A 21,821-nucleotide genomic window follows, 5' to 3' on the forward strand; every position below is an offset into this window, starting at 1 on the left:
TCAGCCATCCCTGACAGTCCCAGTTCCCTGACTTCCCCCAAACCGGGCACGTGTCTGTGGCGTGTTGGAAGCTCCTCTGTCCTCGGATGGAAGCGCCCTCCTACCCTGGGTCCCTACCCCTCGTCTGTCTTGCCTTCTGGGGGGTACCCAGCCAGTCTCCCCCCAGTAGCGGGGCAAGGTTGCTTCCCTGCTCAGCTGCTATTTCCTGAACACTAAGCCCAGGAAGGAGGAAATGGGGGTAAAGGAGACAGACTACCATCTATGGGACCTCCTGCGAGCTTCCTTCGCCTATACTTCTCTCTTCTGAGAAAGAGGGAGTGACTTACCCAAAGTCACCTACACGTGAGGGGCAGTGGAGAGTCCAGCAACCTGACTCCTTGACTTGAGAGCCCGGGTTCCCACCCCCAGGTCTGTCTGCAGCTGCTGCCTCCTTTAGCTAGGAGAAGGGGTCCAGAGCCTTTAGCCATTGGAGTGGATCTGGCAGTTTCCTCAATCTCCCCCAAAAGCATACAGCTGCCCTCCCCACCAGAAAAGGCCCTTTTGACACAGGCAGTGATTTATCATTCATTCATGCATCCAATCATTAAGTAAATGTATTGCGCTCCTGCTCTGTGCTGGGCTCCATTTATGGCTTAGATAGAAATCACCAGGGCCCGGTCTGCCCTCAGGAGTCATAGGGGAGCGAACTCTTGGATGGTTTAGACGGACAACCTCTAATGGGCTATCTATTGCTGTCTCTGCTCCCTTGCCTTGAATGTATTCTTCAATCTCTTCCAACCTGGCTCTGTCCTCACCACTCTACTGAAACCACTTTTGCCAAGTCTACCAATGACCTCTTAACTTGCCAAATCTAATGGTTACCTCTGTTCATTCTGAGGGCACAGGCCCGTGCCTCTTGGCAGGGGACCCATGCTTGGTGATTTTCAGAGTTCCTCCTTCTACAGCCAGCTCAGCCTTGGACTTTCTCTTCCCTGTCTATATTCTCTCTCTCTAGGTGATCTCATTCAGTCTCATGGCTTTAAATACCATCTATATGCTGGTGACTCACAAATGTATATTTCCAGCCTAGTCCTTTCCTCTGAGCTCCAGACTCCTCTACCCAACTTCCTGCTTCGTGTCTCTGTATGTCCAAAACCATCTCCAACTCAATAGATCTCAAATGGAGCCCTTGGTTCTCCTACCCCAGACTGGGCTCCTGCTTCCCATTGCTGCAAATGGTCTCACTGTTCTGGAGATGCTCTGCTGGATACATACACCCAGGAGTCATCTCAACCCCTCCCTCTCTCTCTCTGGACAAAGCCATCATCAAGACCTCTTAGCTCAATTTCCAACATAAATCTCAAATCCATCTGCCTCCCTCACCCTCCATTGCTGACTATTTCAATACCCATACCTCCCCTGGTATTCTTCCCTCGGGGAGAACAAACCAGAACACTCAGATGCACTACTTAAAACCCTCCAATGGCTTCCCGTAGTACCTGGGTAAATTATGAACTTCTTACCCTGACCTGCAAGACTCTTGCTCAGCCCTGTCCACCCACCCACCTCAGCTTTTGCATGACCTCCCTCACTCAGCACACTGCAGTCTTTGCACACACCTATGCTTAGGACTAGCTTGCATCCCCTTCCAGTTAGGAAATGGTTAACTTCTCTTATCTTTAGGGTCTCAGCTGAGACAACACTTCCCCAGGAAGGGAACTCTCATGGCCTTCTGATCATCCCCTGTCTGTCTCACTGCATTAGACTTGTCTGTGTATTTGTCTATCTCCCCTACAAAGCTACGAAGCTAGAGATCACTGATCGTGGTTATAGACTTGCACCAAAGTATATAGTAGGTGTTCAATAAATATTTATTGGCTGAATGGATGGATGAAAATCTATCTGTGGACAAGCCAGGGCTGAGCACTGTCTACCATTTGCCCTGCAACTGGCTCCAGCTCCAGCTTTATACTCACCTTCCCTCAATAAGGCTTTCTGCAGGTGTGTTGCTGGATCTGAGTGAAGCCTAGAGAAAGGCAGAAGCAGAGGAGGCAGGAATTCATGGCCAGCACCCCTGCCCCCCCGAAGCCCCCACTCCTCCAGCTCTGCCTCTTGCCAAACCCACCAGCTCTGGTCCTGGATGGAGTCTCCCTTTGTCCTGCCTTTTTTCTTATCCTGGACAGTCCCAAAGGACACCTGTTGGTTGCCTCTAAATATATTTTAACATATTTTTTTAACATATTCTTTTGCATAGGCAACATATGTGCCTGGTACGAAATTCAAAAGGTACAAAAGGATGGAAAATAAGCGTTTCCTATTTCTGCCCTACTCTACCCCATAGCAATCTCCTCAGAGCTCAATGTCTTCTTGGGCAGGCTTCCAGGGATAAGTTACACACAAAAAACCAAACACATATAAACTCTTTTCTCCCCATTCCACACATAGTGTTCTGCATCTTACTTTTTTAGGTTAACCTGAGACTGGGAAGACGGCTCTGTGCAAGTGCATACAAGTACCAGGGGCTCTCTTTTTCATGGCTGCATACTATTTCATCACATGAAATTGTGTCAAAACCCACTGAACTGATACCCCACTCGTGGACATTTAGGTTATTTCCAGTCTTTTGTCATTGCAAACATGTTGCATTTCAGAGCTCTGAACTTCTATTATTTTGCTCATGGGCCAGCCTATAAGCTAGAAGTGGAAATCCTTCTATTCTAGAAGTAGAATTTCTGGGTCAAAGAGTCTATGTATTTGGCATCTTGGCATCCACCATCAGAATGGCCTCCGCAGAGGTGGTGCCTGCCCACTTACCCACAGCGTTGCACACATTGTGAGTTAACTGATGCTTTGAGTTTTGTCATCTGGTGGGTGATAAGCGCTATCTCAGTGTGGTCTGACTTTGCATTTCTCTCTCTTTAAAAAAAAATATTGTGGGCAGCCCAGGTGGCTCAGTGGTTTAGCACCGCCTTCGGGGCCCCCAAGGGGGTGGGGGGGGCAGGGGCGTGATCCTGGAGACCCAGGATTGTCTGGCTCCCTGAATGGAGCCTGCTTCTCCCTCTCCCTGTGTCCCTCATGAATAAGTAAATAAAACCTTTTTTTAAAAAAATGTGTACTTTTAAAAAATACGAATAACAATATTTCTATCTTAACCATTTGCAAGCATACGTACGGTTCAGTAGTGTTAACTGTATTCACATTACTGTGCAACCACACTTCTCTTACTTTTATTTTTTTTTATTTTTTATTTTTTCACTTCTCTTACTTTTAAATCACAGTACTTAGGGATGCCAACTTAGTGCTAGGCCCAGCTTGGGGCAGCCTCCATAACACTCCCAGGTGGTGGGGGAGACAGAAATGTAAGCAGGTAGAACTGAGCCTAAGGCAGGCAGCACACTGGAAGCAAGGGGGTGGGGTGGGGATGGGGTGGGGATGCTCCAGGAAAGGTCCTAGGAAGAGGTGACCCAGGATGACCCTGAAGAAAGGGAAGCTCTTTCAGGCAGAGGAGGTCCTATGAGCAAAGGTCCAGAGGCCTCAGGGATCCAGGTCTGTTCTAGGGACTGTAGGTAACCTTCCTGCCAACAGCCACGGAGGTGGGAGTGACGGGATGGGGATGGGAGGAGTCAGGGTCTTGGACCTAAGGGCTTGAAGGCCACTGTAGGTACTCTGTTTTAGGGGGGATGGCGGGTTTGGGGCAAAGAAGAGCAAAGATCTGAGGCTGGAGTTTGACAGGCAGATGGCAGGGTTCAGATGGGAAATGGCGAACTGCAAGGCTCGGAAAGAAGCCCGACGCCTCACGGGAGGGATGGAATTGGACATGGCAGGGGGTGGGGTGAGGAAGGGTGGATTCCCAAGGGAGATGCCATCCCTGAGAAGGGGACCCCGGCCCTTGGGGGCTGGGCTGGACCACAGGAGAGAGGCCTGAACAGCCCCAGAGAAGAGGCGTGGGGGAAGCCACAGCCTCGGACCTGTCCCCTCCGTCAGACTGTGAGGTTCCCCAGCCCGGCTTGGCGGGGAGAGGGCCCCCCAGGGTCCCAGGCCAGCGGGCGCGGGCGGATCAGATACCGTCCCCTGGCCCACCCCGGGTGACTGCGGATCTCTAAGCCCCGCCCCTACGGATTTGGGGAGGGGAGGGCCCAACAACCTATTCCCTCCCCCGAGCGCTCTCCGTGGGGGAGGGGCGTGAGGAGGCGCGGGGGGGGACCGGGGAGGAGGGAGGAGGCGCAGCGTCGCCATGGCAACCAGGCGGGTGGTCCGGGTCCCGCAGGCCCGGGGGGAGGGGGGAAGCGAGGAGCCCGCAGGGGAGGGAGGCGCCGCGGGCTCGGTGCCGGGGCAGGGGCAGGGGCGGGGGCCCGGGGTCTCCGGGGAGTTGGGGAACACCGGGCAATTCTCGCCGCTGCTTCTCGGTGGCGCAGGGAGCCCGTGTGTCCGCGAGTGTGTGCACGCGAAGTTCTCCGGGGTGGGTTAGTGCATGTGCGCGAGCGTGCGCACGTGGGCGCAGGCGTGTGCGCGGGAGTGTCCGTGTGTGTGTGTGTGCGTGTCTGTGTGCGCACTCGCGTGCGCCCCTAAGTGTGCCCGGCGGGCGCGGGCGGGAGAGTCCCGCCCCCTCCCCAGCCTCCGGCCGCCCCTCCCCGCCCCCTGCCGCCTGCGCCGGCTGCATCCTTGCCTCCACCTCGCTCACCCCCTCCTCCCCGCACTTTCTCCTGCTCACCCTCCCTCCCTCTCGACTCTCACCGCCGGACTCCGAGCTCTTCTCGCTGGCCGCCCCGGGAATCGCCGGCCGCCACCGCCCAGCCCGTCCCCGCCGTCCCCCCAGTGCTTGGGCACCTGTTGGAGGCAGAGACACAGGTGCAGAGGGCTGGGCCGCCGGGGGCGTGAGGGTGAGGGCGAGTGTGCGTGTTAGCCTGTGTGCCCACGGGGTGTTTAGCTCCCTGGAGGCTGCAATTTCTGGCTCGTCTTGAATTGCCGGTCTCAGGGCCGGTCTCAGGAGGAGGCATCTGAGGCAGGGGTCCCCGCGTTGGGCTGCAGGGCAGGGGCGCCAGTCAGGCAGGCGGGCAGATCCCGCGGCTGCATGAAGGACAGTGGGCAGGGAAAGCGTAGAGGGGTGCGTACCCCCTGGGCCAGACAAGCGCCTGGTGCAGAGGGATGGACAGCGCCTGTGGGGCTGCTACCGAGGGAGGCAGGACTCCAGGGGCGGAGGGCATCCCGGGATGAGGGCCAGGAGCCGGAAAGATGACACTGGGACCATCCAAAGGTATGTGGGCACGGCTGAGGTGGAGCTAGGACCTGCCAGGGGGAGTGGGCTGGCAGCCCGGCGGGGGGGTGGGGGAGCAAAGCCGGGGGTCTGGGGGGCCCAGGCTTCCTGTCTGCCTGCGGGCTGGTACAGGCCACCTTCTCCCTTGACACCTGGGCAGGGAAGCGCAGGAGGGCCCCACCAGCTGGGGAGGTGGCCTCCTGGCCGTCTGCCAGCAGCCGGCAGGTATGAAGAATCCACCTGGGGCTCACGCTCTCTGGGACCTCCCTCTCGTCCTTTTCGCAGCCAGGGGTGCTGCATGAGGGGCCGCAGGGGCGACCGCATGACCATCAACATCCAGGAGCACATGGCCATCAACGTGTGCCCCGGACCCATCCGGCCCATCCGGCAGATCTCTGACTACTTCCCCCGCCGGGCACTGGGACCAGAAGGCGGGGGCAGAGATCTCAGGGAGGCCCCTGCTCGGCTGGCGCCCCTGGCCCTGGCCCCGCCTGCAGCCCTCCTTGGGGCCACCACACCCGAGGACGGAGCTGAGGTGGACAGTTACGACTCGGATGATACCAGTGAGTCTGGGGGCTTGGATGGAGGGCCCCGGGGCTGAATGGGGGCTTTGGGGCCCGGGGCTCTGCTGGGCGCCGTGTTGGGGGAGGCGGGCACTGCCACCTCAGCTGCAGTCGGGGCGGAGATTACAGTTTCAGAAAGGCTCAATATTCAATATTTCTGCTGAGACACTCAGCCACCCACACAGCCCCAGTTGCGGCCCAGCCAGGGACCCAGACACTGGCACACAGGCTCGCAGGCTGACAGCCACTGCCGACAGGCACACACCTTCACCTGCCAGCACCACAGGCTCCACAGCCGGCCTGCCCGGTGGTCTCTCACACACCTGCCTTACACACCAACTCAGGACTCACGCTATCTCTTCCCTCTTCGCCAGCCGCCCTGGGCATGCTGGAGTTCGACCTTCTCTACGACCAGGCCTCCTGCACTCTGCACTGTAGTATTCTCAGGGCCAAGGTGGGCACTCCCTGCCTCCCCAGCTCCGGGCCTGTGTGCCTCCCACCCTGGGGGTGGGTTCCAGGTGTCCGGTTTGGACCTGTCCTCCTTCCCCTGACCCTTGTCCCCCAGCACCCCTCTTCTTGACTCTCCACACCCCAAGGATCCACTCTGCAGAGGGAGGGAGGGAGGCAGGCAGCAGGGCTGGGAGCTTGCAGCCCTCTTTCCTTCTGTCCTCTGCAGGGCCTCAAGCCCATGGATTTCAATGGCCTTGCTGACCCCTACGTCAAGCTGCACCTGCTGCCTGGAGCCTGCAAGGTAATAGCCTCTGACCCAGCTGGTGGGTCTGTCCCCACCCTTCCCCTGCCCTCAGGCTCTGTATGTCTGGGGGACATATATTGAGAATCTTCATCCCCACACCTCAGGCCAATAAGCTAAAAACTAAGACTCAGAGGAACACACTGAATCCTGTCTGGAATGAGGACCTGACATACAGTGGGATCACGGATGATGATATCACCCACAAGGTGCTCAGGTGAGGGCTCCATTCTCCCTGTTCCTGAGGATTCCAGTCAGTACCTCCTCTGAGAGCTCTTTTTGGCACCTTCTTTGGTTGGTTGATCTGCTTCCCATTAAGCCCTTCTCAGATGCTCAAGAATAATCACTGGCTCCCCATCCCCTTTGGCAGGAAGCCAAAATGTTTCCCTGGCATTCCTGCCCCCCAAACATTTCCTCCTACTGCTGCTCCAGCAGAGGACTGACTTCTTCAGACTGACCAGGTTCAATCAGCCTGACCTTTGCCTGTTATATTTCTTCCACGGAAAGTGCCCCCCTCTCTTGGCCAGCCTAAATACCATTCATTCAATACTTGAGGCTGTGCCTCCTCTTGGAAGCTTTCCCTGGTCTCTGAGAGCCCTCCTCAGAGCCCTGACATGTCTGCCCATTCTGTTGCCTTTGCCCCCCTAACATGCAGTGCTAAGGAGTGAAGGAAACGTGCTCCATCATCCCAGGAGGTGGAGCTGTGGGGGCTGTAGTCCCTGACTGGAGACCAGAGACTGGAGTGATGGGCACCATAACCCAGGGCTTTAGCTGTGTTCTTGGCGATGGGGAAAGTGGGGGAGGGCTCGCACGGGGACAGGGGCATCGTCAGGGTTGTGTTTTGGAGGTCACCCTGCTGGTAGTGAGGCAGAAAGTCTGGCCCACCTTTCTGATGTGAGAGCATTAGGCCTGAGTAGCTGAGTACTCACGGGTGCCCAGCGCTGGGCTCTGCCTCTTTACATCTATTTCTCTTGATCCTGGCAGTTGATGGAGGTGGGTACTCCTATCTCCATTTTATGGATGGGAATTGAGGCATAGGGAGATGACTTGGCCAAAGTCACACAGGAAGCTAGTAGGTGCCAGAAGTGGAAGATAATTACTCCCCTGTGACATAGCTTGAGTGTCACAATGGAAGCACCAGGAGCTGCAGGAAGGGATGAAGAGAACTAAAAATCATTTCTTTCTTGCTGGGCTCCTGTGTGTCTCCCAGGCTGGTTCCCTGCTGCATGCAGCCAAGGCCAGGAGTGCCAGAGGTGTGGGATCCTCGTGTGACTGGCCAAGGCTCCTCAAGGCGCTTCTAGCCCTTGCTCACAGGATCTGACCCACACCCACCAATGTGTGCTCTGGGCACATTGTTCAGTTGGCTCCAATCCCCAGGCTCTGAATGGAGGCTCCAGAGGGTGCTGGTGCTCGGGCTTTGTGAGGGCCTCCTGAAGGAGCAGCGCAGGTCCTGACGGACCCAGGATGGCCTGGACAGCTGGAGAGGGAGGGCCAGGGGAACAGGGCAAATCACAGCGTCCTTCTCACTCCTCCTCAGCTCCAGGCCGGGTGCCCACCACACAGCCCGTGAGACAGGTGAGGCGTAGAGTGTTTGGGGCAGAGCTAGGATAGGCTTCAGGTGCTAAGTTCAGTTGGAGGACCTTTCTCCCACAGGGGAGCAGGCTCAGGCATGCCAGGGGGCCCTGACCCTATAATTCCCCGCCAGGATCTCCGTCTGTGATGAGGACAAGCTGAGCCACAATGAATTCATCGGGGAGATCCGAGTACCCCTCCGCCGCCTCAAGCCTTCACAGAAGAAACATTTTAACATTTGCCTTGAGCGCCAGGTCCCGGTCTGTGTGAGGCTGGTGGGGTGCTGCAGGTGGGGTGTGTGGGGGGGGCAGCCCCAGGGAGACCAGGTTTCCAGAATCTTCTCTTCACCTCCTCAGTTGGCTTCACCATCCTCCATGTCAGCGGCCCTGAGGGGCATCTCCTGTTACCTGAAGGAGGTGAGGTACCTCAGAGGGACCACATCTGGGTGGGAGGTGGCAAGGATGCAGGCTGACCCCTAAGTCTGCCCCACAGCTGGAGCAGGCCGAGCAGGGGCCTGGGCTGCTGGAAGAGCGTGGGCGCATCCTACTGAGTCTCAGCTACAGCTCTCGGCGCCGGGGTCTGCTGGTGGGCATTGTGCGCTGTGCCCACCTGGCCGCCATGGACGTCAATGGCTACTCCGACCCCTACGTCAAGACGTGAGCCCAGCCCATCCTCCCTCTTTCCTCCCCCTCCCCCCAGCCTGACCTCTGTGCCATCTTCCTCTGGGGCCTGATCTGTCCCTAACTGCCCCACTCCACTACCCCACCCCCCCCTCCCCCGCAGGTACTTGAGGCCTGATGTGGATAAGAAATCCAAGCACAAAACATGTGTGAAGAAGAAGACTCTCAATCCGGAATTTAATGAGGTAAGCAAGGCAGGGCCCAGAAATTGAGGGGTGCTGGGGGCAGGGCCTCATAGAAGCTATGGCTGTTCCATCTCAGGACTTCTTCTATGAGATGGAACTCTCTGCTCTGGCCACCAAGACTCTGGAAGTCACAGTCTGGGACTATGACATCGGAAAATCCAATGACTTCATCGGTGAGGGAGGAGCCTGCCTGCTGGGTGGTACTGATGGATGGGGGGTGGGTGGTGGTGTTGGAGGGGGTTGGAGAGGTGGGCATATTGGCAGTGAGATGGGCCCCGATTTTGCCCACCCCTTCCTCCTTCCCAGGTGGCGTGTCCCTGGGACCTGGGGCCCGGGGCGAGGCCCGGAAGCACTGGAGCGACTGTCTGCAGCAGCCGGACGCAGCCCTGGAACGCTGGCACACCCTGACCAGCGAGCTGCCCCCAGCGGCTGGGGCCCTGCCCTCAGCCTGAGTGGGACCGCACCTGCCCTGCACAGGCCCCTCGGGCCGGGTCCAGTACCCGACCTTCGCACGAGTGTGTTGCACGTTTACACGGGGTAGATGCCCCGCCCCCACTACCTGTCTTATTTTGTGAGAGTCCCCGTAACCGTGGGTCTGTCTTCTTGTGAGGGACCGTGAAGATCTATATTCACATATGCAAACTTCCTCCTGCCTGACTGCTACCATGCAAATATGCAAACACCCATCCTGTGCACACCCGCAGGGGGCTGCTGGCTCCTCTCCTGCCTCTCCAGGCTGCCCCGTCGTCCCCCTCAGCCCACAGGGAGGAGGTCGGATTAGGAGGGGTTTGGAGGAGGAGAATGTTTCCAAAAGAGAGAAGGACAAAAAAAAACAAAAACAAAAAAAAAGAGCCACTCCTTTAATACAGAATCTTCGTTAAAAACCAACCAACCTAGCCCTGTACAGCTGCCCTTTTGAATGGGGGGACCACTATGGGGTCTCCGCCTCTCTGAGAGGCGGCAGATGCTCCTGGCCACTCATTTAACTAACTGTCCCCTGGATGGGGCCCAGATGGGAGGGCCCCCCTCCCCAGTGGGGACCCACCTTCCAGGGGACATTCGTGCATGTTTACGCCTTTTCTGATTGTGTCAGTGGCCGCGGCATGGCAACTGGGCGTCAATAAACGTCTCTGCGGAAGCTGGGGGGCTTGTGTGTGCTGGCGTCGGGCGAGGGGCAGGGGCTCAGCCACAGGGGGGCGGGTCACTCCGGGATGTCGATCACCAGGTCATCGTCCCCATCCAGGGCATCGTCCCCGCTGCCCGCGTCGCTGAACATCTGCCGAGGGACGGCGCTCAGGATGGTTGGGGGGGGCATCTTGGGTGGAGGCAGTGGGGCCAGGGCTGCCCCCACCCCAGCCCCGGAACCCCGGCCCGGGAAGGTCAGCGGCCCTCCCACAGGGCAGTCGGGGGGTCCCACCGCCATCTGCAGCAGGGGGAAGAAACACAGGGAGGGCTTGTCAGGGAGGCACTGGACCTCCAGAAGGCTGGTGGGGCCTCTGCAGGCAGTTCTGGGGGCAGGTAGGGGGCAAAGGCTCATGCCGGGGGAGTGGACACAGCTGAGCCAGCCAGTGCTGGAATTGGGGGGGCCTGCCTCACCTTAGCCCCTGGAGTCTCAACCCAGCAAGTGCCTGCAGGTGAGGGGTAGTGATGGAGGCAGTGATGAGGGTGGTGGGGGTGGTGGTGGTGGTGGTGGTGGTGGTGGTGGTGGTAGTCTTATGGGAACCAGGAGGAGAAGGCCAGGCCCTGCCCTCTCCAGGGATGCACCTTGGCTGCCCCTGTGATAGCACTTAGAGCCAGTCAGAGGCAGCCTGCAGCGCCTGCCGGCCTGCCCCTGAGCACCTCAGACCCCATTTGGCAGCACTGGCCTCATCTCCCTCCTACTTTGGGACTCACTGGTTAGGTGGAGGGGGTCCTAGGTCTTTGCCCCCCGCCGTGTGAGGCTACTACCTCTTAAACCTTGGACGGGCCCCTCTTTGGGATCCCCGCAGCCACTGGCCTGGGCCAGGCCCTCCTCTCAGCTCACCTGGGCTACCACGGTACCAGCCTCCTAACTGGACTCCCTGCCTTCAGCCTCTCCCAGAGCCAGTTCCTCCTCCACACTGCAGCCAGAGTGAGCTCTCTAAAACACAAACCTGAGCACGTCATTCCTCTACTCCAGGGACAGGCGGTAAGGAATGCCTGAGAATAGGCCAGTCCCTCCATCTCAAGTGTCCTTTTCTATTTACCAAATGCCCTGCTGTGTCCTCTGAGGCTGGGGAGTGTCCTCTGTCCTGCCCAAGCATCTGGCCCCCGCCCCCTGCCAGGAGTTCTCCCCACAGAGAGCTCTGTGGGCACAACTGTGAGCACCTGCTATGTGCTGGGTGATGTCCATTCCTGATCTCTGACCATTCTGACTGCCCTGAGGGGGGGGTGGGGGTGGTCAGAGGTGGAACCTGAGACTTGCAAATGGAGACTTTCTAGGCACAGGTCCACGGGTGCCCTCCCCGGCCCCCCCGGAGCAGTGTCCCATCTGGCCCCAGGTCGGGGTGGCAGGAGCACTTGTGTGCCTTTACAGTGGCCCTGGGATTGCTTTCACTCCATCGGCCCTCATAGCTGATTTCTGCCTCTTCAGGAGCTTCCAGGCCTGCTGTGTCCTGGGAGGGGGTGTCAGAGTGGGCTTGTCTCTCCTGGTCAAGGGCTCAGGGTACAGGAGTTGCCCAGGACTGGTGACAGACAGGAGGCCCAGTGTCATGAGGACAGCCCCCCGCTCCTCTGGCTGCCACCTTTCCATCCCATCCTAGTCCCTACGTCTCACCTCTGCACGGTCTTCCTCAGTGGCCTCTGGGACTGAGAGCAGCTCCTGTTTATCCACAGCTTACTAGGGACCAGGCACTGGGCTATGTGTTTCCTCTCTCTTGACTCATGTTATCCTACAGTGAGCCCCACCCCTGCCCTGAACGAAAAAGCAAGCCAGGGCTCAGAGGGTGAAATGACTTGCCCAAGGTCACATGGGGAGCTCATGGAAGAGCCAGGACTCAAACCTACTCTGTCTGACTGGGGCCCAGGCCCTTACCTGACCTGTTCCGGTCTTCATGGCTGGCCCTTGTCTCCTCAGACTAATCCGGAAATTTCAGTTACTCCTACCCCTATACAGGACATCCTGGCTCCAGGCACCCAGGCCTTCTGTGATCCCACCTCACCTGATGTTTTTTTCTGATGTCCTCCTTTCTCACTCCTGCATCAGCCTCAACAATACTTCTGTGACATCCTTGTGTTCCTTCCACTTTTGCTCGGTCTGCAATTTCCAAATCTCACTTCTCCTGGCCTCAAATGTTACCTCTTCTTTGAGGCCTTCTCAGATTTACCTCCTCCACCATAGCAGCTGATCCGGGGCCCTCTCTCAACCAATCTTCTCTCTCCTCTATGGTCACTTCTCAGCTCCCCATCACCTCTATGTCAGGACCCTGCAACTCAGAAAACCTCACTCACACTACACCTCTACCCATCTGCTCAGGCTTCACTGACCCTTGCCTTCTGTACCATCCTGCTCTACAGGCCAAAAGCAAAACTCCTGCCAAGGAGAGCACAGGGCTAGCATTATCACCCATTATCTACCCACTTTTCACGTTCAAGGGCCAAGGTCACATATAGAGTAAGAGGGGGAGCTGGGATCTGAGCTCCAGAACCCACACTCCTAACTACCACAAACGTGACCTCCTACTTTGCTTTTGGCTGCAGTGCCTTGTGTTTATAATCTACCCAATTTGAAAGCTGTCTTGTCTAGTCCCAATCCCACTTTGACTCAGAGTTAGAAGGGCAATGTGCTTTCTGTGTCCTCATTGCTCCTGGGGCTCATTCCTTCTCCATGTACGATCTCCCCCAACAATCACACCCGCCTCCATGCTGAGGATTTCAAAACGTGCACCCCACGAGCCCCAGGCTCACGTTCTCCTGTTGTCTCACTGGCATTTCCAGACAGCATCTCAGTATGTCCAAACTCCGTCTTCCCTTGCAGAGATGCTCCTCCCAGACCTCCCTGTCTCAGAGAAAGGCTAATACACTTTTTCAGTTGCTCGGGCCCCAAACCCTGGCTTTGCTGGTCTTCCCACTGCTCCCATCTTCGAAACTGATCTGCCAGCTACTTTTCAGCAGTTCTAGTTGCTTCATGCAGGAGCTTCCTGAGGCCTCCCCACTTCCATCCTGACCCAGCCCTCCTCAGTCTATTCACACAGCAGGGAATCCCATAAATCTGAGTCGACTCCCCTCTGCCCAACCTTTTGCAATGGCTCCCTGTTTCTTTCAGGTTACAAGCAGCCTTTACAACACTGGGGAGGCTCTTCATGATCTTGTCCTTTGGTTATTTCTCTGATCTATTCACCCCACCACCCACCCCACCCTTCCCTCCAACCATGCTGGCTTCCTTCCTGGTCCTTGAACAAGGCAAATACACACCTTCCGCAGGGCCTTTGCATTGCTTGTTCTCCCCGAAACACTTGCTCAGAGAGCCACGTAGTTGGTTCTCATTTCTTTTAAGCCTCTGACCAAATAACGTCCTAGACCATCCACCCATAAGTACCAGCCCCCATCTACTCTGGAGCTTCCCATCTCTCTAACTGGCCCCATTTCTAGGCATTGACACCTACTTATCTTGTGTATTTTCCACTCTCTTGCTAGAATGGGAGCTCTGTGAAGGTGGGGATTTTTGTGTTTTGTTCACTATTGCATCTCTCTGCATCTCCTAGAACAGTGCCTGGTACATAGTACGTGCAAAAGAAACACTTGTTACACATGGTTTGATTGCTCATTTACAGACGCAGAACTGGACCTAGCGGGTCAGAGAGACCTGCTCAAAGTCATGTGGTTTTTAACTAGTGCAGCCTTGACAGGAGTCCACGTCCCATAGCTCCACCCGTTCTAAGGCTGCCTGGCATCACAGGATACCTGGGAACAAGGAGCGTGGCCCCCACTCTGAGTGTCCCAAGCAAGGTTGGTCCTGTCCCTCATTTTTCTCCACATCAAGCCTGTGGACTAGGACTTCTCTGATCCACCCCTCAGTGCCTAGCCCTAGGCTGGGCCCCCAGCAGCCCCAAATCAATCCTTAGAATTTCCTGGACAGGCCCCAGCCCGTCTTGAGCCTCCCTTGCATGGCTGTCCTCCTGCCGTTCTGGCCCCTCCCTAACATCCCCCAATCAGGGTACCTTGAGTTTCCGGGGCAGGCGGGGCCGTTTCTCCCGCTTGGGCCTCAGGGGGCTGGGCTCGGGCAGCTGCAGGGCCAGGTAGTCAGAAGGGAATGGGGGGTAGGGGGGGGAAGCCAGCTGCAGGCAGGAGTGGGGGGATGGAGATGGGAAATGGAGTAGATGGGGTGGGGGAGAGGGAAGAAACGCAAACAGGAGGAGGAATGGAAAAACAAGAGGTGGTGATGAGTGTGGCTCCCGAGAACAGAAGGGGAAGGGACAGCAGCAGGACTGTGTCCTGAGCTCTGCTCTCCTCAGCCGCGCCTGTCCCCCATTCCTAAGCCAGAGAGAAGTGGGCAGCCCCGACCTCACACCCCTCCAATGGAGGCTTGCTGGCCACACCCAGACAGATGTCCCCAGAGTTGGGTTGGCCTTCCCCTGAGGCCCATCTGGCCAACAATGCCCACCTTACTCCCAGGTGGCTCAGTTACCACTTCCCACCCATGACCGCAACTCACCGAGCTCAGGTACGGGGAGGGGGCCGTGGATGCCTGAAGGGGAAACCCCGTTGAAGGAGGCAGGGAGAGACTGGAGGGGGAGGGGGCACCCCCCAGCGGAGGGCTTCTCTTCCTGGAGAAAGGATAGGAGAGGGGGACGGTCAGAGGCAGCCAGACGGCCAGGTGTCCACTCCCACTCCACCCCTAGAGAAGAAGGTTGGCTTCTTCTCACCTCTTGGGAGCTGGCGTGTCCGACAGCTTGGGTGTTCCCTCTGTCTCGCTGTTATCTGAAGATGCAGTGGCATCTGAGTCTGTGAGACAGGAGGGCTGGTCAGAGGGAGGGTGGGGGGCTCTAACTTACCTCAGAGAAGTAGAGTCTCAACTCTACAGAAGGGCCCCGGGGACTCTGACTCCCTAGTTGGCACATATGTGCTATTCTGGGGGAGGCTCACAGCTTCACCAGCTTCCTAAAACATCCTTTTCAACTGACTTCCTGCCTGGATTCCTCCATCGTAACATGTCTGTCAAGCACTTAACTATGTGCCAGGCTCTGCAGGAATGCTCTGGTTCACCACCGCTCCTGTGTTCATAACTAGCCAAGGAGGAAGGTGAGGGCATCACGTTCTCTTTCCTGATGAGTTCATTGAGGCCCAGAGAGTAAGGTGAGGAGCTGGGACTTAAACCCACATCTCTGACTCCTTGACCGCTTTTTTTTTTTAATTTTTTATTTATTTATGATAGTCACACAGAGAGGGAGAGAGAGGCAGAGACACAGGCAGATGGAGAAGCAGGCTCCATGCACCGGGAGCCTGACGTGGGATTCGATCCCGGGTCTCCAGGATCGCGCCCTGGGCCAAAGGCAGGCGCCAAACCGCTGCGCCACCCAGGGATCCCCCCTTGACCGCCTCCTAAGCAACCTTCAGCTACTGCCTCTGTTGCACTTCCCACATCCCGAGTCCTGTTCATCTACCTTCATCTCTCTCCTATCTTTATCCTCGTTCCAACTACCACCAGGTCAGGTCATCACCACGTCAAAATCACCAGCTCAGCAATCTCACTTCTCCTGTCATCCACTGTCTACTCCAACTCCAGAATGATCTAAATGTAAAGCTAATCACAGCCTTCCTGGTGACATCCTCTACAGCCTGCAAGCATGTGGAGTGCTTCTTAATCTGGCCTCAACCCACCTTTCCGGTCTTCCAACCAAACTGTACTCTTCCTTCACATCATGCCCATCTATTTCCTCTAAAAAGACAGTGAACTCCCAGTTCTGCATTTCTACCAAGAAGGCTCATCGTTCATTTAACAAATAACTGGTACCGGGGGTAAATGCCACCCCATTTCTCTGCTCAGATCCTTTAAGAAGCAAATTAAACACCACCATTCTGAGAAGTCTTCCAGAATCCCTCAGGCTCAGTTACTTGCTAGCTCTCCCTAAAACTCAACTCTCACTTGTCAGGGCTCTCCTCACACTGCGCTAAGATGTGTCATGTGTGGGTGTCTCCCTGACCAGACTGTGGGCTTTTCCAGGATACAAGTGGTGGCTTCCGTCCCTGGCTCTCTCTCACTCTTCAGATTTATCCCACTCTGACCATGAACATGCTGTTTTTCTCATGGCTCCTGTCCTAAAGACCCCCTCCAGCAGGAAGATACCTGGAAGACCTCAGGGAAGGAATAGGCAGGCAATGAAAAACAAGAGTATGCCAAATGATTTGTCTCAACCTACATAAGCTGGCTCCTGCCTATTTCTCTGACTTCATCCATCATCTACCATCCCTATCATACATAGACTAATGGCCATTGTGTGTTCCAATAAAACATTATTTACAAAAACAGGTATCCTGGCTGGCTGCTGACCCTGGCTCCACATTAGTGTTTAAAGGCACCACAGAGAAAGATTTGTATGCGCCATGGGTTATAAGGAACCCACGCTGGAACAGGACCACCAATGTCTACCTTAGCACTTTTTCAAACTGTGGGTCTTGATCCATTGGTGGGGCATGAAGTCAATGTATTGGTTTGCAACCAGCATTATAAATTTTTTAAAAAAGGAAAAAGCGGTCTAAAAACCATCAGAACTAATTATGTATGACTTAACATTGTTTCATTAAATTGTCTTGTAAGTATGTATGTATTCGGGGACTTGGTCTGACATAATAAGCAGGGCTCAAAACACAGTTTGGAAACATGCTTTACATGCTTCAGCCCTTCTGCCCTCCAGGCAACCTGACCCATTTTTACCTCAGGGCATCTGCTTCTGTCATTCTCCCTGCCTAGTAATCTTTCACTTGTATCTTCACAAGACTGGTTTCTGCTTCTTATTTAGGTCCCAGCTCAAACATTACTTCCTGAGAAAGGCTTTTCTTGAGCACTCTACTGATGCTTCCTTTATCTGCTTTTGCATGGTCTGCAAACTAAGAATGGGTTTTACGTTTTTAAAGGGTTTGGGGTGGGGGTAGACTCAAAGAAAAAAATACTACATATGACATGTGAAAATTTCAGGAAATTCACATTTCAGTATCCATAAATAAAGTTTTATTGAAACACACCCAAGCTTGTTTACTTAACGTATCACCTGTGGCTACTTTTGCACTACGACAGCAGAACTGGGCAGTTGCAACAGTTCGGCAAAGCCGGAAATATTTTTTACCTGGCCATTTACAGAAAAAGTTTATCAACCCCTGTTCTACTCCAATCACCACCATACAACCCTGATTTTCCTTTCAAATCTAAACTCTTAGTTTCTCTGCTTTCCTGTTACTCCCAGCCAGAATGAATATTCCACTGTATCCTCTGTGCAAAGCAATAAATGCTTGAGGGAAAGAATGGTAGAGGTGAAGGACAAGCAATAGATTTAAGAACCACTGGAGATGTTATGAGCCTCCGAAGCCTATAAGGAAGGGCCCAGGAAGCTTGCTGAACTGCTAGGAGCCACATCCTCCACCAATTTTTCATGACCTTGCTCACCAGAGGAATCTTCATCCACGTTCTCGTACTGCAGAAGTCGGTCTAGGAGGAAACTAGGGTAAGAGGCAGGGAGAACAAGAGTGTTTATTCCCATCTCAGCAATGTTCTCCTGTACCCTGTCCCTTCTAGCTGGCCCGCTGGATCCCCATATCAGCCCCGAGCCAGGCGCCATGCATTCGTGGCCCACTTCCAAGGATGGGATCCGAATGCAGATCCACAGGAGCCACAACACCCGCAGGAATGCAGCCCTCCCGCCCCACCCCCACCGTGTCCCACCTCTTATCCCGGGACACCTTCAGCAACTTCCTCTGCGCCTTCCTCAGCTCCTCCTGGAAGCACTCGTGTTCCTGTATCACAGGCAAGGTGGACGCTGAGCCAACAGCCATCCGTAAAGGGGCCGGGAACCCGGCGACAGCTCACTCCGCTCCCTTTACACGTGGGTAAACTGAGGTTCTACCAGCGCCAGGCCTCAACCCTCACAACCTCCCACCCCAACACTCACGTAGATGAGGAACTTGAGCTTCCGCTTCAGGTTCCGGTATTTTTTCTTGTAGTCCACTTCGCCGTCCGCCGCCCCGTTCATGACCTGCTCCGGGAGCAGTGCCCCGCAGGAGTCGGGCGTCCCGCTACCCGTAGCCTGCACAGCCCGGCCTCTCACGCCTCCACTTCCGGAGACTCCGTAAGGCTGTGTCCGCCGGGACTACAACTCCCGGCGTACCCCGCGCCCAAGGATCTTAACCACAGGGGCTGCCCTGGTAGGAACACCGGAAAAAGAACTTTGCTTCCAGGGGCTGCGCTGAAGATGGTGTCGCATCGACGCGATGATGTCATAAAGATGGCGGACGCCGGAGGCACCTTTACCGATTCTGGTTGTGCTTAGCAAATCGCAAGCCACAAGACTTTCCCCCAGAGACTCCTAGTCTTCAGGCGAGGATATCCTTTTTCATCTGTCTTTCGAAATCGCAGCGGCCTAACTTAGTGCCCGTGACCACGGACGGAAGCAGTGTCGCGGGTTGATTACGTTACACCCAAAGGCTACAGGCGACAAGTCGGTTTCTAATGAGAACTTTAAAAAACGATTGATTCTAAGAAAAGGAAGGAGCCGCGAGACTCTCCAATTACCTGGGGCAAGCAAGTTTTGTCTGGCAAGGTTCTCGGTCCAAGCGACCAGCCACCGACCCCCAACGGTCCCTCCCCTCACGGCGCCACGACCGTACGAGTGCGCAAGCTCCTGTCAAACGCTGTGACGGAGGCCGAGAAGAAAAAAAGGCGGGAGCCACCAATTCCAGGTGGAGCAAAATGGCGCGGGAGAACGAGATGCAGGAGTTCATCTGTAGTTTTTTCCGAGGCCGCCCGGACCTCAGGTGCACTAGAGGCTGGAGTTGGGGTTGGAAAGGGCAGGGGCGGGACGGGGACTCCGTCTTGACACCTGTCTCCGCAGCACGCTCACGCACTCCATCGTGCGGCGGAGGTTCTTGGCTTACGCGGGCCGCGACCACCTGGAACCCGACGAGAAGCAGGCGTTGAAGCGGCTAGTGGAAAAGGAGCTGCTGAAGGTGCAGGTGTGCACGGAGTCTGGGCCACGGGAGGCGGGGTTTGTTGCCCAGGCGAAGGGATCTGGGAGGGGCTAGGGAACGACACTTTGATACACATTTTGCCCTCTCGCGCACGCACAGGTGGATGAAGCAGGTGCCAGGGAAGAGAAGGTAGATCTTGCCAAGAAGGCAAAGAGGCCTCCCACCACGAGCAGCGGCCCCCAGAGGAAAAGGTTCCGTTTCAATTCGGAGTCAGGTTAGTGCCTTCTGCATAATTGGTTCATTCAAATAGCGTTTACCGTGTATGTATTATACCAAGGCATTAGAGATCGGCAGGAGGCCAGTGAGTCAGGAATCGGTCACGGGGGCGGATTGATTGGTAGCTGTTTCCTGTTGCCCCTCTCCATCTGTCAGAGGCAACCAATCCCAAGTGAAGGGAGAAGGGACAGGAGGAACCCATCCCAACCTTCTTCTCTCTCCACATTCCAGAGCCCAGTTCTGCAGCCTCCAGTCCAGACTGCTTTGGCCCCACAGCAGAGAATGAGATGGTGGCAGCAGAAGTCAGTCCAACTGAGGAGAGTCCAAAGCCAGCTTCAAAGAAAGCAGTTGAGGAGAGTAGTGATAAAGAAGAACAGCAGAGGGGCCTGACTGCAAAGACTGGATTAGAGGTGGAGAAGGAGAGCAGTGAGGAGGAAGAGGGCTCTGCCAGAACAAGTAAGGTCTCCAAGGAAGAGAGCGAGGAAGAGGAGGAGGAGGAATCTAAAGGCAGGATTAGGAAGAAACCAGTGACAAAGAATAAGCAGGCACCAAGCAAAACTTCAGCCAGTAGGAAGCAGGCAAGGGAGGAGAGTGAGGACAGTGAGAAGGAACCTACCCAGAGGACAAGAAAGGCAGAGGGAAAGAAAGGTACTAAAAGCCACCAGGAAAGTGAAAAGGATAGCGAGGAGGAGGACACCCTAGCCAAGAAGAAAGACAACAGAGAGGAAGAGGAGCATTGGAAAGCTGGAGCCGGGAGCAATGGAGGGAATAAGCCAGCATGGGAGAGGAGCTGTAAGCAGAAAAGCAGGGCAGCAAGACTGCTGGGAGACTCAAGGGACAGAGAGGAAGAAAAGGAAAAAGCAGAGACAAGTAGTGGAGATAACAGCGGGGGAGATGAAGAGTCCCTAGTGCAGAGAAAGAGAAAGGACAGGACCCCACGGAAGGGTGGGAAAAGGCAGAGTGGAAGCAGCGAGGATGAGGAAGACAGCTGGAGAAAGGTGAAACCAACTACTGAAGGCACTGGAAAGACAGCAGAAGTGGGCAGTATAGGTGAGGCGAGTGACTCGGAGAGGGAGGTGAGTGACAGTGAGGTAGGGGATAGCCCTAAGCGGGAGACAGAGAATCAGTCTTCCAAGAAGAGCTCCAGAAGGGGCAGGACCCGAAGCTTCTCCTCTTCCACAGATGGCAGTCCGGAACCCAAAGGCAGGAAGGTGAGGGTAAAGATAGGGTGGGAGGCCACCTTCAGGGAAGAGGGAGACCCTGACTCAGACCCTGAAGGTTTGGCCTGCAGCTGCCATCTTTCCTTGCCAGGCTGGCTCTGGTCGCTGTGGTGAGGACCACCCAGCTGTGACGAGGCTAAAGCGCTACATTCGGGCCTGTGGTGCCTATCGCAACTACAAGAAGTTGTTGGGCCCCTGCCGCTCACACAAGGAGCGTGTCAGTGTCCTCCGGGCAGAGCTGGAAGCCCTGGGCATGAAGGGTGAGGCCAGGTATGCCCTGGGGGCTGCAGGAGAGGGCCTGGGCTGCTGGGGAAAAGAGGATCACCAATGTCTTTTGCCCCAGGTAACCCTTCCTTAGAGAAGTGCCGGGCCCTGAAAGAGCGGCGGGAGGAGGCAGCTGAGGTGGCCTCCTTGGACATTACCAACATCATCAGCGGTTCAGGTGAGGATTTCCTCGGACTCCCCAAGAGATGGGACTTAGATTTTCTCAGACAACTGATCTCCCGCTTTTCCTGCCCTCCAACCCAGGCCGGCCACGCAGACGCACAGCTTGGAACCCATTAGGAGAAGCTGACCCCCCAGGGGAGCTATACCGCCGGACTTTGGGCTCAGATGATGAGCAGCCCCCTGTCCCACCCCCGGATTGGTCACATATGCGTGGCATCATCAGCAGTGATGGAGAGAGTAACTGAACTCCTACCCTTCCAAGAGGCTTTCCACTTGTAGAAGGCAGATATGGCACTTGCACCCCTCTGCCCCCATTCCAATCTTTGCCTGCAAAGCAGAAACAGCTTTCTTCAAAGACTTTGCAGCCCCCACGGACACAAGTTATTGGGATCCTAATTCTCATTAGTTTAAGGTGTGTGCAGGAGTTTATTTTTTAAGCCTCAATAAAGGAGTTGTTTTAATCACTTCGCCAAAACTGGTCCCCACTTGGGGCGCCTGGCTGGCTCAGATGGAGGAGCATGTGGCTGTTGATCTAGGGGTTGTGAGTTTGAGGTGTAGATTACTTAAAAACCCAAACAACAAAAACCTCATCTCCATTCTCACTCCCTGTACTTTGAGCCAGGAAGGTGAAGAAGGTGGCCAGTGTCCCCACCCAGTCTGGCTCCATTTCCCCCAGGTTTTCCAAATGAAGTCCCAGCCTCCAGCCCCTGCCATCCAGTCTGCCACCAGGTTCTATCAGAGAAGAGTGTGGCTCCTACCC

The 21,821-nt window shown here is 55.6% G+C and overlaps 3 protein-coding genes across 9 annotated transcripts; 2 read left to right on the forward strand and 1 right to left on the reverse strand.

Annotated features, from left to right (window-relative positions):
- The first annotated feature begins 4,706 nt into the window (after nucleotides 1–4,706).
- Nucleotides 4,707–9,676, forward strand: DOC2A (double C2 domain alpha). 5 transcript variants are annotated; one of them, XM_055339358.1, is made up of 11 exons: nucleotides 5,138–5,233; nucleotides 5,519–5,796; nucleotides 6,171–6,250; nucleotides 6,473–6,547; nucleotides 6,655–6,764; nucleotides 8,253–8,385; nucleotides 8,476–8,535; nucleotides 8,612–8,775; nucleotides 8,903–8,984; nucleotides 9,061–9,157; nucleotides 9,291–9,676. In XM_055339358.1, exons 1-11 carry the CDS (start codon nucleotides 5,190–5,192, stop codon nucleotides 9,434–9,436), a joined length of 1,269 nt encoding a protein of 422 aa, XP_055195333.1. In that variant the 5' UTR covers nucleotides 5,138–5,189; the 3' UTR covers nucleotides 9,437–9,676. The 5 variants fall into 5 exon arrangements, with proteins under 5 accessions (XP_055195332.1, XP_055195333.1, XP_055195335.1 ...); XM_055339360.1 differs by having other exon boundaries at nucleotides 8,253–8,379; XM_055339357.1 differs by lacking the exon at nucleotides 5,138–5,233 and adding an exon at nucleotides 4,707–4,827 and having other exon boundaries at nucleotides 9,061–9,676.
- Nucleotides 9,677–9,825: 149 nt separating this feature from the next.
- Nucleotides 9,826–18,236, reverse strand: INO80E (INO80 complex subunit E). 3 transcript variants are annotated; one of them, XM_055339361.1, is made up of 7 exons: nucleotides 18,104–18,236; nucleotides 17,878–17,948; nucleotides 17,602–17,654; nucleotides 14,867–14,945; nucleotides 14,656–14,767; nucleotides 14,162–14,278; nucleotides 9,826–10,407 (listed from the first exon to the last, which is right to left on the reverse strand). In XM_055339361.1, the coding sequence occupies exons 1-7, from the start codon at nucleotides 18,182–18,184 to the stop codon at nucleotides 10,186–10,188; spliced, it is 735 nt and encodes a 244-aa protein (XP_055195336.1). In that variant the 5' UTR covers nucleotides 18,185–18,236; the 3' UTR covers nucleotides 9,826–10,185. The 3 variants fall into 3 exon arrangements, with proteins under 3 accessions (XP_055195336.1, XP_055195337.1, XP_055195338.1); XM_055339363.1 differs by having other exon boundaries at nucleotides 10,267–11,103; XM_055339362.1 differs by lacking the exon at nucleotides 14,162–14,278.
- A 608-nt stretch (nucleotides 18,237–18,844) lies between these two features.
- HIRIP3 (HIRA interacting protein 3) lies at nucleotides 18,845–21,525 on the forward strand. Its single transcript, XM_055339354.1, has 7 exons — nucleotides 18,845–18,965; nucleotides 19,043–19,163; nucleotides 19,278–19,392; nucleotides 19,626–20,605; nucleotides 20,706–20,874; nucleotides 20,958–21,056; nucleotides 21,143–21,525. The coding sequence occupies exons 1-7, from the start codon at nucleotides 18,901–18,903 to the stop codon at nucleotides 21,304–21,306; spliced, it is 1,713 nt and encodes a 570-aa protein (XP_055195329.1). The 5' UTR covers nucleotides 18,845–18,900; the 3' UTR covers nucleotides 21,307–21,525.
- Nucleotides 21,526–21,821: the final 296 nt, after the last annotated feature.

This window comes from Nyctereutes procyonoides, unplaced genomic scaffold (genome assembly GCF_905146905.1).
Source record: "Nyctereutes procyonoides isolate TBG_1078 unplaced genomic scaffold, NYPRO_anot_genome, whole genome shotgun sequence".
Taxonomy (NCBI): Eukaryota; Metazoa; Chordata; class Mammalia; order Carnivora; family Canidae; genus Nyctereutes; species Nyctereutes procyonoides.

Bases quoted from the DNA above. Each gene is read 5' to 3' on its own strand.
- DOC2A (XM_055339355.1), top strand. From the start codon at position 5,190: ATGAGGGCCAGGAGCCGGAAAGATGACACTGGGACCATCCAAAG. The intron at 5,234-5,518 runs GTATGTGGGCAC...TCCTTTTCGCAG, and splicing joins GACACTGGGACCATCCAAAG to CCAGGGGTGCTGCATGAGGG. The intron at 8,536-8,611 runs GTGAGGTACCTC...TCTGCCCCACAG, and splicing joins TCTCCTGTTACCTGAAGGAG to CTGGAGCAGGCCGAGCAGGG.
- INO80E (XM_055339361.1), bottom strand. From the start codon at position 18,184: ATGAACGGGGCGGCGGACGGCGAAGTGGACTACAAGAAAAAATACCGG. The intron at 17,655-17,877 runs GTGGGACACGGT...CTCTTACCCTAG, and splicing joins AAGGTGTCCCGGGATAAGAG to TTTCCTCCTAGACCGACTTC. The intron at 10,408-14,161 runs GTACCCTGATTG...CCCCTGCTGCAG, and splicing joins GCCTGCCCCGGAAACTCAAG to ATGGCGGTGGGACCCCCCGA.
- HIRIP3 (XM_055339354.1), top strand. From the start codon at position 18,901: ATGGCGCGGGAGAACGAGATGCAGGAGTTCATCTGTAGTTTTTTCCGA. The intron at 19,393-19,625 runs GTTAGTGCCTTC...TCCACATTCCAG, and splicing joins CCGTTTCAATTCGGAGTCAG to AGCCCAGTTCTGCAGCCTCC. The intron at 21,057-21,142 runs GTGAGGATTTCC...CCTCCAACCCAG, and splicing joins CAACATCATCAGCGGTTCAG to GCCGGCCACGCAGACGCACA.